Source organism: Tiliqua scincoides, chromosome 2 (genome assembly GCF_035046505.1).
Source record: "Tiliqua scincoides isolate rTilSci1 chromosome 2, rTilSci1.hap2, whole genome shotgun sequence".
In the NCBI taxonomy this organism is placed as follows: domain Eukaryota; kingdom Metazoa; phylum Chordata; class Lepidosauria; order Squamata; family Scincidae; genus Tiliqua; species Tiliqua scincoides.
In genome coordinates, this window is record NC_089822.1 from 131,776,292 (window position 1) to 131,788,805 (window position 12,514).

A 12,514-nucleotide genomic window follows, 5' to 3' on the forward strand; every position below is an offset into this window, starting at 1 on the left:
GGAGAAAGGCTATCACCTTCTCTGGTCCCTGCCACTATGTTCTCCTGCTGGAGTACAAATTGAACTCATTAACACTGCCTATCTCCATTGTTCGTAGGAAAGGTAATCATCATGCCCAACTGACAAGCGTACCTGCTTAGATTGCGGTGCTTCCATTCAGCTTTGGGATGGGTGTGAATGGCAGAGTGATGTCACAACCAATCCCACTTCCTTGACATTATAAATAAAAAGAAGAGCCCTGAAGTCTTAGAGAACACAAGTTCATCCGCCTCCCTTTGATCCACTGTGTGTGCTCTCTCTCTCCTTCTGCATCTTCATTCTTTTGCTCCTCTCCAGCTAAAATGTCTCACCAAGCCAGGGTAAAGATCCAGAGGAGAGGCTTCAGTAACTCCTCTGCCATTGTGCCAAGTACTTGCCGCACGAGCTTCAGCTCCCACACCGTATCCAGAGGGGGAGCCTGTGGCAGCGGCGGCGTCGGTTTTGGTAGGGTTAGTGGTGGTGGTAGTGCTGGCTTTGGCAGCCGAAGCCTTTACAATCTTGGATCTAAGAGGATCTCGGCTGTTGGTGGTGCCTATGGAGGCGGTTACGGAAGCGGCTTTGGCGGTGGATACAGGCTTGGTGGTGGTGTCGGCGGCGGGTATGGGCTTGGCAGTGGGGCAGGTGGTGGCTTTGGATTAGTTGGGGGTGGCTTCCCAGTTTGCCCACCTGGTGGCATCCAAGAAGTGACCATCAATCAGAACCTGCTGACCCCTCTCAACCTGGAGATTGACCCCACTATACAGAGAGTCCGTAAAGAGGAAGGAGAGCAGATCAAGACGCTCAACAACAAGTTTGCCTCTTTCATCGATAAGGTGAGAAATGAAATTTCATACGCTCCTGTTATTTCAGTGGCAATTGCACTCGCTGAAACTCCTCCAGTTCTAACTGCTGCCTCAAGTTAGCTGGTCTTGCACTGGTTCTGGGCAAGGTTGCCAACTTTGATTGGATCTGCTCCTCCTGTGCCTTTTACAGCAGCAGCCCTGCCATGAAGAAATGTTGCAGGGAAATAAAATGATTGGAATAGTCTCTAGTTAGCTTCAAATGAATTCCAAGGCCGTGCACCTGAACAGTCTGAGAGGCATTAAAAAAAAAAGATGTTGCAAAGCATAATATTTTTCAAGGGGCTTCCCTACACTCCTTCATTTGGTTAATATTGTGCGTTATGCTGCTGCTAAAGATGTATATCCAGGGTCAGCTAGAAAAGAATTGGCAGCGCTGATCCAGGAATGTCAGGAACTCAAAAAATGATGTGGCTCCAGCTCAGAGGTCTTTATATTTGATAGACAAGACAGGGCTGTAAGGAGGGGTGAGTCATGATTACTCGAAATAGTGATGGACAGGGAATAATCAAGTTGTACTGTTAATTTTGCACACAAGATGAGACTTGAGTGGTTCATCCATTCATTCATTGAAAAAAATAGTTTGTTTCACTCCAAAGTCTCAAGGCTTTGTAACCTTCTCAAAGTAACAGCCCAATTCTGTCCATAGAAACTTAGAAGTAAAGCCTGTAGTGTTCAGTGGCAATGACTGGCTTCTCCAGGAAGAACTGAGACAGACCCCTGCATCTGAAACCCTGGAGAGCCAGTTCACATAGACATTACTAGACTGGACACCATAACCTTATTGCATGTCCATGCAGATGCACGTCTCATTGAGTTCAGTGGGGCTAACTCCCAGGTAAGTAGGTTGAGGACTGAATCCCAAGGATGGGACTCAGAATAAGGAATCTCCACATGTCAAGAAGCTAGACAAATGTGCCTCGGGCTGCAGTCTGGGAAGCCTGATTAAAAGATAAATAAATTAAAAGAGCCTAAAAAAAATAGGAAAACAAACTCTGGTGCTGTATTGGCTTGCCCCAATCCCAAAAGCCAAGCTAAATGATTTGTAAAGCGTTCAATGATTTATTGCCAAGAAGCTCCATATCTTTATTTCATCCACTTCATGAATACCTTCTATAAGTACAGTATGACCTTCTGATACAAATATTTAAGAAGATGCTCTTGGAAGGAATCTCTTAGGGCCATTCTATCTAACATCCTCCAATGAAACAGCTGCTGAAAAATATTCAGGACATGTTCAGGACAAAAAAACAGCTGCTGGAAAATGGCCAGGAAGCAGAGAGTGGGTGTCAATGGGCAATTTTCACAATGGAGAGAGGTGAAAAGCGGTGTGCCCCAAGGATCTGTCCTGGGACCGGTGCTTTTCAACCTCTTCATAAATGACCTGGAGACAGGGGTGAGCTGTGAGGTGGCAAAGTTTGCAGACAACACCAAACTTTTCCAAGTGGTGAAGGCTAGAAGTAATTGTGAGGAGCTCCAGAAGGATCTCTCCAGACTGGCAGAATGGGCAACAAAATGGCAGATGCGCTTCAATGTCAGTAAGTGTAAGGTCATGCACATTGGGGCAAAAAATCAAAACTTTAGATATAGGCTGATGGGTTCTGAGCTGTCTGTGACAGATCAGGAGAGAGATCTTCGGGTGGTGGTGGACAGGTCGATGAAAGTGTCGACCCAATGTGCGGCGGCAGTGAAGAAGGCCAATTCTATTCTTGGGATCATTAGAAAAGGTATTGAGAAAAAAACAGCTAATATTATGATGCCATTGTACAAATCTATGGCCACACCTGGAGTATTGTGTCCAGTTCTGGTCACCGCATTTCAAAAAAGACATAGTGGAAATGGAAAAAGTGCAAAAGAGAGCGACTAAGATGATTACTGGGCTGGGGCACCTTCTTTACGAGGAAAGGCTACGGCGTTTGAGCCTATTGAGCATAGAAAAGAGATGCCTGAGGGGGGACATGATTGAGACATACAAAATTATGCAGGGGACGGACAGAGTGGATAGAGAGATGCTCTTTACACTCTCACATAACACCAGAACCAGGAGACATCCACTAAAATTGAGTGTTGGGAGGGTTAGAACAGACAAGAGAAAATATTTCTTTACTCAGCGTGTGGTTGGTCTGTGGAACTCCTTGCCACAGGATGTAGTGACGACATCTGGCCTGGACGCCTTTAAAAGGGTATTGGACCAATTTCTGGAGGAAAAATCCATTACGGGGTACAAGCCATGATGTGTATGCGCAACCTCCTAATTTTAGAAATGGTTATGTCGGAAGGCCAGATGCAAGGGAGGGCACCAGGATGAGGTCTCTTGTTATCTGGTGTGCTCCCTGGGGTATTTGGTGGGCCACTGTGAGATACAGGAAGCTGGACTAGATGGGCCTATGGCCTGATCCAGTGGGGCTGTTCTTATGTTCCCAATTGTTCAGCTTCTCTGTGAGAGAATAGTAATGTATAGAGCTGTTCAGCACATGAATTATTCACTTTTTGTTTGCACACTGTCCAATGAACACTTAAAGACAACGAACATGGGAGAAAGGGCCATTTTATTCAGTACAGAAGGTGGGCTGAGACCTGCAGTCGCAGAGGCAGCGAAGCCCCTTGTGGTGCAGAGGCAGGACCCCTGGGGTGTCGCCAGAATCACATCTGTCCCCCAGGTTGGACGTGCACCCGACTCCAAGCCGCGCCCCATTTGTAGGCGAAGCAGCCGATGTGACCGATGAAAGTGACCGATGATAGTTATAAGGGAGGAACAAACCCCTGGACCCAAGACAGTCTGGGGTAGTGAAAAAACTACCTGCCATTGGCCAATCTTGGCAGGTAGCAAAAAATTCCTACCCAGCTCCAAAAGGCGACCAGTAAAGCTCAGACTTCTATACGGGTGGGCAGGTGTCCATACAGTGCCCACATGCAAAGGAGGAAGAGGGCTGGTGCTGCGTCCTTAAGAGACCTCTGCATCCGCCCAGCTCCAGCCCTCATCCAATCCCCCCACAGGGGAGGGGACCCAGCTAAACAACCTCGCTTACCCTGCTGGAATTGGGCAACCGGCAGAAACTCCATGCCATTGCCACTGGTTCCTGGCAGTGACTGGAGCTGGCATCATGACTCTCCATGCAATGTGGAGGATAAGTGATGGTGCACTTGACATCCAAGCATGAAGCCACTGCTCAAATGTTTTGCTCACCTCCATATAGGGTCTGCCATGTGTAGTGCAATTCTTAGGTTGAGCCCAATTGAAAATGGAGAAAAATATTATTGAAGAAGTGGGTCTTCAGGGGAAGGTAAGGAACTGGCTAAAGGACCATGCAGAGAGCTGAAGATGGAGTTGCTCCTATGGCAGAAAGGGCACACCTTCAGGGCCCCGATAGCCCTTAACCCCACCCCAGAAACAGAATAAAGAAGCAGAGGTCTACAACCTGCAATGGTGCATATAAGTTAGAGCAAGTTATTTTAGCACAGAAGTTTGATATTTTGTAATGAGCGACGTATATGCCATTCTACCTATCTATCTAGAAGTGCTTAAGGTCTTTGCCATTCCAGGTCCTCAAGCGCAGAGCCTTTAGATTGGATGGACTCCACCTGCAGTTTCCCAAAGCGCTGGGCATTGTTAAAGCAGGGCTACAATGAAGTGGGATTATGCATTTCTGAAAATATCATTCCCGCTAATTGAATATACTATTTATTATAAGTACTGCCTTCATATCCCACCTCACCACTTAAAAGAAATGGCTCAATAGTACGAAGAGGAGTCAATGGAACAGAAATCTTGTTCCCTCAATGTTTTCTGTTACCTCACACTACGTATTTTTAGTGTGAGGGGTCATTGTCTGGAAACTTACCTATGACCTCTAGACGTTCTGTATAAACTGCAATATCAGCCAGTAATTAGGCTTCCAATGTCAGGTTTCCACTGAGCTTTTGTCTTTAAAACATGATGTTTTGGATCTTTTTGCTTCCAGGTGCGCTTCCTCGAGCAACAAAATAAGGTGTTGGAAACTAAGTGGACTCTGCTTCAGGAACAAGGCCTGAAAACCACGAGAAACAACATTGAAACTCTTTTTGAGGCTTACATCAGTAATCTGAGGAAACAGCTGAACAGCATGCTGAATCTCAAAATGAGGCTGTCTGGAGAACTGAACAACATGCAAAACCTTGTCGAGGACTTCAAGAACAAGTAAAAATCTCTCACTTGTAAAAATCTCCGTTTCTATTTTCTTCTCTACACCTCTTTCCCCTTTTCTATCTTGCTCCCAAAGTCGAAATCACAAAAACAAGTATTGCTTTAAATACAACTGCAGGGAAAATTGTGGCCATTTATTTTATTTAGGGCGCAATCCTAACCCGTGCTGGAGCAGGCAAGCCAGGAGGCTTGCGCTGCATCCAAGGTGGGATTGCAGCGAGCAGCGGCTCGGCCACGGGCAAGGGGAAGCTCTTCCCCTTACCTGTGGGTAAGGGCTGCGTGCCCCTATGGGTCTCCTCGGACCTGCGCCACCTCCGGAGTCGCTGTACTCGCCCTGGGGACGGGGTTTGGGATCTGGCATAACCGATGGGTCCCAGCCCCGCCCCCGGCTCCCCAGGCGCCCGCCCCTGGCCCGCCCTTCCCCCGCCCAGTAACGCCCCCTCCCCACGCCCACCTTTGCCGCTTACGTGCGCCAACACAAGCGGCGGCGCGGGAGCTGCAGCGGAGGCTTCCGCCTCCATCCGCACGTCAGCGCATCTAAATGCGCCGACAAAGCTCCTGCCTAAGGAGGCGCAAACGTGCTTTACAGTACGTTTTCGACCCTCCAGGCCACCTATACTGGCATAACTGCCAGTTAGGATTGAGCCCTTATATATTTTTGAGTATTCTTGCCCTGTGGATCTGTCACATTGGGCTTTTCAACACTCTAGTGGCCTCCATAAATGTCAAACTAAAATCCAATTTTATCAACACTTCTGAGAAAGTTTGTTTCAGCACTAGCTGGAATGTAGGCCTAGTTGCATGAGGTAGCCAAGTCTATGGGGCTTCAAGTTCCAACTCCTTGACTAGAATACCACCAGCCCCACTAGTGCTGCAGGTTGGCCACTTATGAGTTAAAATGATCTTGGGCATCATCAAGACCATTCACAAATCCTTGGAGTGTTGCAGCCACCTCTCACTTATTTGGCTAACAAAACACCATCTCTCTCTCTCTCTCTCTCTCTCTCTCTCTCTCTCTCTCTCTCTGCCCTGCCCTAACAGATACGAAGACGAGATCACCAAGCGCGCAAGTGCAGAGAATGAATTTGTCACTCTCAAGAAGGTGAGTGTCTCTGGACAGCCCAATCATATTGCAGAAGAGAATCAAAACCCAACCCTATGCATGTCTTCTCAGAAGTAAGTCCCACTAGAGTCAATGGGGCTTACTCCCAAGAAAATGTGGATAAGATTGGCCTCTCAGTTTACTATTGTGGGTCATAGCCTTTTGCAAGAGTGTTGGAGGGTGGGAGCACATACCTTGCAAACAACTAAATTTAACATATCTCTCTATAAAGAAAGCTAAACATTCTCAACACATTGGGAATTCTGTTGTCAGAAGCAGGTAGCCATACCAGCCTGCTCTGTTTTTTAAGGAACTGTGGGAGCCTACATCAGGGACATCAGACTTGTTTCATACAGAGGGCCGGTTAGCATTCTCAGTGCCTACTGAAGGCTGGAAGTGACATCATTAAGCAGGAAGTGACATCATTAATCAGATGATGACCAGAAATAAGCACTTTGCTCTCACTTAGAAACTCATTAACGGCAAATGACAGGAGAGAAAATGTGTAAATCTTGACCATGTTTTCAAGATATGAGAGAGCCCAATTATCAAGTGGAGAAAGCCCAGTTATAACAGAGGCCCCATAAATTGCTTCCAGGGGTAACATTTGGTCTGCAGGCCTTATGTTTGACATTCCTGGTCAATATTGTTTCAAAATGTTCACAAAATGGAAGGGGTGGCACTTGTCAGTAGTGCTGTCAAAAGCACTAGCTTAGGGGTGCTTAGGGGTGCACTAGCTTAGGGGTGCAAACTCATTTCAACTAGAGGGCCGAAACAGCATTCATGATGCCTGCTGAGGGCTGGAAGTGATGTCATTAAGCAAGAAAAGACATCATTAAGCAAGTCATGACCAGAAAAAAGCATTTTCTTCACTTAGGAACTCATCAACTGCAAATGACAGAAGAGAAAACATGCACATCTTGACCATATTTTCAAGATAAGGGACAGCCCAATTATCATGTGGGCCACCCTGTCAGCAGTGACTCCTGAGCTCAGCTCAGCAGCTGAGAGCAGCTGATGGTGGTGCTGAGGGAGCCTGGGGGCTGAATAAAGAACTTCTGCAGCCTGCATCTGGTCCCCAGGCCTTGTGTTTGACACCTCTGCACTAGCCAATAAGTGCCCATGACATTTATGCAACCAGATTCGACATAGGATTAGTACATAATGAATACCCAATGCACGAGCTGGATTGCTTTGTCCTACCGTACTGCCTCTGCTTCTGACCATCTACTTCAACAATATCTTACCCTTTTTTAAGGACATGGATGCTGCCTACATTAAGAAAGTGGAGCTTGATGTTAAGGCAGATTCCCTGAGGGATGAAATTGAATTCTTAAAAGCCCTGTACGATGCAGTAAGTATTCTTCCTGTTCTCTGAAACGGAAATGTTCTGTGCTTCTTCATTCACATACATGGACTGCCAAAGATACTAAAAGCTACAGAGTAGGTACAAAGTGATCCATTGGTGGTTGTTGTCTCCCAATTAGAAATGTCATCAGATTTTGCCTATTTTGTGGCAGAGCCAGAAGTATCTGGTTGGGGAGTGTCCTGAGGATCTAATTATTCAAGTTCTTAGCTCTTACTGATAGAACCAGTAAACCTGGAAATATATTGGCAGGATATCATGAAATGTCAGCAGCTGACTAAGCTGGATTTCCATGGGTTAGAAAGTGAATCACAACCTGATTTTTGGTGGGTCACAAGCAAGCACTGGCTGTAGTGCCACAAGGCATTCTGGGGTGTGACGCGGCCAACAAATTGGTAACAGGCCGGCACTACCCAGAAGTCTAATATCTGCTTCCCACATATCTTCATTTATTGCTCTGGGACTTTCCAAATCCCACATTTTTTGAAACAGGAACCTAAAAGCAGATTAAGGCTGCAGTACTATTTACACTTTCCTAGGAGTAAGCCACCTGAATACAATAGGACTTACTGCTGACATGCCTAGGACTGTGGTTTAAATTATGTATATTGTATGCAATCAGGCACAATTGTTTATGACTGGAGAAACTGGATTTGCATGGAAAATAATTGATTTGGGAATTTCCTGAGTTCTGTATTTAATGCTTGTTTTCTTAATAGGATATGGTTGTATCGTTTGCAGGAGCTGTCACAGATGCATACTCAAATATCTGACATGTCCATGGTTCTCTCTATGGACAACAATCGCAGCCTGGACCTGGACAGCATCATTGTTGAAGTCAAAGCTCAGTATGAAGACATTGCAAACAGGAGCAGGACTGAGGCTGAATCTTGGTGCCAAAGCAAGGTAAATCATCATAACAAAACCACAAAGGAATGCTACAGCTCAGTTCTAAAGAGATACAGCAAGAGACACTTATTTAAAGGTTATTTTAGAAATTTTAGAAATTTATATCCCACCTTTCTATCCAATGAAGGAAACTCAAGTTAGAACAATCGATCCGAACTTGAATCCTATAGCATTGCTATGGTATGGTCCAGCAAAAAAAAAAAAAAATCACTTTTTCTGAGAATCACAAAATTCAAATTTAAAAAGATGAAAGCAACATCACTTTTTGGAAACCTTAAAAATGAAAAGCTCCACTGAATGGAAGTAAAGGTATTATCTGAAGAGGTACTACCTCGGAAAGGATCTGAGGCTGGACAGAATCTAAGTGATGCTTTCAGTGGCCAGAATATGAAATGGTTCAATGTCTGTCCTTATCGCAGGCTACCACAACTCAGCACCCACCAAACCAAATGCAGGCAGCAAAACCAGGAGGTATATCAAAGAGCTTAGTGACCCATCATCTATTTTTATCAGACTGTTTGGCTTAGTGAGTCACTGTCTGTGCAGGTCTGCTCAGTGGAGCCCAGTCCCAAATCTCCATCCCTACCTACTGGCCCTCATTACCCCACAAGTCCCATTTCTTGACTGTTTCACATTTGGGCCATCTGTACAGAACACATAATTAGCATGTGCAGCACTCCTACTAATAAGCCACTGCTAATGAGGTCTTGTGTTTAGAAATCAAATGAGATCCACTTATTTCAAATACAGTAATTGTAAATGCTATGAACTTTTTATAGTTCATTCTGCTGTTAAAATATACCAAATATACATGCTATGTTGTGGAATGATGTGGCGTTTTTGTTTTCCATCTGCAGTAAACCAAGCTCTAGCTTGGTCAGTAAACCAAGACCAAGCTTGTTTTAAATTGATAGAATATCCACACAAAGAGATGATATGGTGAAAAAAATAGGTTATTGCTTCAGAGTAAACACTATGTTGCCGTGCGTGCTTTCTTTCTTTGTGCTGTAGTATGAAGAACTCCAAGCAACAGCTGGAAGACATGGGGATGACCTCCGCAACACCAAGCAAGAGATTTCAGATCTCACCCGACAAATCCAGAGACTGAGGGCTGAAATTGACAATGTGAAAAAGCAGGTAGGTTATTGTTGAACAGGCAGCTGCAAAATGCATCTGGGGTTCTTTCAGAGAGACTTGCCTTCCGCCAACATTGCTCAGTCAGGAACCATGGAGAGCAAAGATTCCCACAAGATAAGACTGGGTTCTTTGTCCTGCGATATCTCACTGGATGCTGCACTCTTAGAAATGGAAACGACTTCTGAAAACAAATGCCCAACAACTGGCTGTTACTTCTCAGGGAAGGGCAGGCAAGAGGATAGATTACTTGCCCAATATTATCACCAGGTCTCACAGAGTGTCTGTCCTGGCTGGAAGGAGTAAGGAACATCCGTTATGGTCTAATGTTCCAATTCCACTCTTTATCAGCCATCCTGTTACCTGTATTTTGGTTTCCCTCCATGTGCCCATTTCTTCAATTATCTCAGCAGTACTTTGTTATCACCATCAACATGAGCATGAGTTTCCATATCAATGTCATTTTAACTGCCATAGTCCAATGACACTCACCACCAGTATTACTGATGTGATAATCAAGAAGGACTTTTTTTCCTATTCTGCTGTATGATACAGTACAGTAGCATGATGGGGGGGCAGAAAGGTTGTCCAGTGTTCTCTCACTATAGGTACATGTGGAACCTCTGGTTATTGCTATGCATATATATTTCTATCAATGTACACGGTGTCCTGCGCCATTCAAAGGAACTTACAACCTACATTAATCCTTCTCTTTTTTTCCCTTAGTGTGCCAATCTGCAGGCAGCTATTGCTGAGGCAGAAGAATGTGGTGAGCTGGCTCTGAAAGACGCCAGGCAGAAACTGGCTGAGCTGGAGGATGCTCTGCAGAAAGCCAAGCAAGACATGGCCCAGCAGCTGAAGGAGTACCAGGACCTGATGAATGTCAAGCTAGCCCTAGATATTGAGATTGCCACCTACAGGAAGCTTCTGGAAGGAGAGGAATGCCGGTCAGTGAGAGACAATCCCAGCGTTTAGTCCAAACTCATGTCCTTATACTCCTTGTTTATTAACCTAGAATAACGATTAGCTTTGTCTTCTGTACACAGTGTTAAGGGGAGCCTTGTGTAATTTGCCCACTGAACCTAAATCGGGGAGGGTCTGTCCATGATCAACAATGAAGCACTGAGACGGCGTCTCCACACCATGCAGGAAATGGCATTATAGCACATACTCTGGTTTGCAGGGGTGAAAAGATGGAGAAAGCATTTCTCCTTCTCTTCCTTCCTCCTCCTTGGTGCTTCTTGGACTTGATATGCAGTAAAAGACCTCCAGCGGTTCATTTGTCCAGACTGGCAGGAGAACAATCGATTGTTGCTTTGGCCAACTGCAAGAGATCTGCAACTGTCTGAGTCTGTGATGCCTAATGCCAGAATTGGCCATTACCGGGCCACCTGGGTGCAGAACTCTTGCATGCTTTCCCCCAAGACTGGTATGCCAGGATCAGGCTCTTTTGAGTTTTTCCCCCCTTAGCTATCCGTCATCTTGAGGTCATGCCTCTCTGCTTGCATTCAGCAGTTCCAGGTAGCCAGTGTTGGCTGACTCTCAAGATCTGGGCCCCCTTACAATCTTTTTGGGGAAAATTCCCAAAGGAGAGAAAACACTGTCCCTCCTTGACACTTGGGTGTGCTGCTCCAGCAAGTGGCTCACCTCAGGTTATTTTGGATGCTTTATATTCTCCTGAATTCTTCATGAGTCTACTGTGCAGAGACAAAATTTCCTAAAAGGTCCCAGCAAAGAGTGTGCAGCATAGCATCATATCGAAGGGGAAGTCACCGGTCTTACCAGAAGCCAGGGCTGCACGCAAATACCTGCCCTTAGGTTGTTTGTAAAGAAATCTGCCCCTTTTCAACTAGCTCCGGATGCTCAGACAGTTCTTGAATTCTCACCTCTCCTGGTTTGTTTCCTGACAGGCTGTCTGGCGATGGAGTGGGTGCAGTGAATGTCTGTAAGTATCTGTGGAAGAACATTTCTTCATGTTTGGGGACCAGAGCTTTGCACTGGTGCTGGAGGGGTTCTTTGAGCTTCAGTATATGAAGGCTGCTCCCTTCTTTGCCTGTATTTTTCTAAGGTAAAACCACATGTGCTGCATTTGCGGCCATGCAGCTGCACAGGTTCCGCACTGATTCAACATCCTGGGTGGTTTCCTGCACCCATACAATGCCGTGGCTGCTGAAGCTGCACTGGCTGAAAGGCTCTTGCAGCGGAGCCTCTTTTGGCTGGCTCAGTAGGCCAAGGAATACATCACACTTCACTTACTTCGGCCGACTAGTGCGCAAATCCTCCACCAGTCTTGAGCGTGTGCTGTTTTCTATTCACAGCGGTCGTCTCTTCCACCGTCACACGGGGAGGATCTGCTGGTAGCGGCCTTTGCTATGGCAGCGGAAGCGGTCTTGGCTATGGAGGTGGAAGCAGTCTGAGCCTGGGAGGAGGCAGCGTTCTTGGCGTCGGAGTCTGTGGCGTTGGCCTTGGAAGCGGACGTAGCGTTGGAGGCGGATTCAGTTCTGGGAGTGGAAGAACCCTTGGTGGTGGAGTGAGCCGTGGAGGTGGCAGTGGCTCAAGTGTGAAGTTTTCAAGCTCCTCTACTCAGAGAAGCTACAGAAATTAAAGCTCAAACTCACAGTGTTTTAAAATGAAAATGTAACACATGAACCATGTTTCACTTGGGCCCCTCTCTACACATTACACACAAACCTGTCTCTAGCCTACTGTGTGAATAGCTACTGTAAGACCTTCAGTGCATTCTTATTCTGGGCAATGTATCGTACAAAACATTTCAGGTCAGATGATTCATTCTTGCACGAATAGTAATTATGTCCCCTGCCCAGCCCCTCCCTCTTTGTTTCCTGTGTTGGAGTCAAAATCCCTAAGTTCTCAAATTTTGTACAAACCATTTCATAATCTGTCCTTGCTTAAGTCATGTGAAACGACTGGGGGAAAGCTGA

At 45.9% G+C, this 12,514-nt stretch overlaps 1 protein-coding gene across 1 annotated transcript; it reads left to right on the forward strand.

The window, feature by feature from the left end:
- The first annotated feature begins 341 nt into the window (after positions 1-341).
- Positions 342-12,177, forward strand: LOC136641582 (keratin, type II cytoskeletal 5-like). The gene is made up of 9 exons (XM_066617504.1): positions 342-851; positions 4,841-5,055; positions 6,103-6,163; positions 7,422-7,517; positions 8,271-8,435; positions 9,450-9,575; positions 10,299-10,519; positions 11,483-11,517; positions 11,891-12,177. The coding sequence occupies exons 1-9, from the start codon at positions 342-344 to the stop codon at positions 12,175-12,177; spliced, it is 1,716 nt and encodes a 571-aa protein (XP_066473601.1).
- Positions 12,178-12,514: the final 337 nt, after the last annotated feature.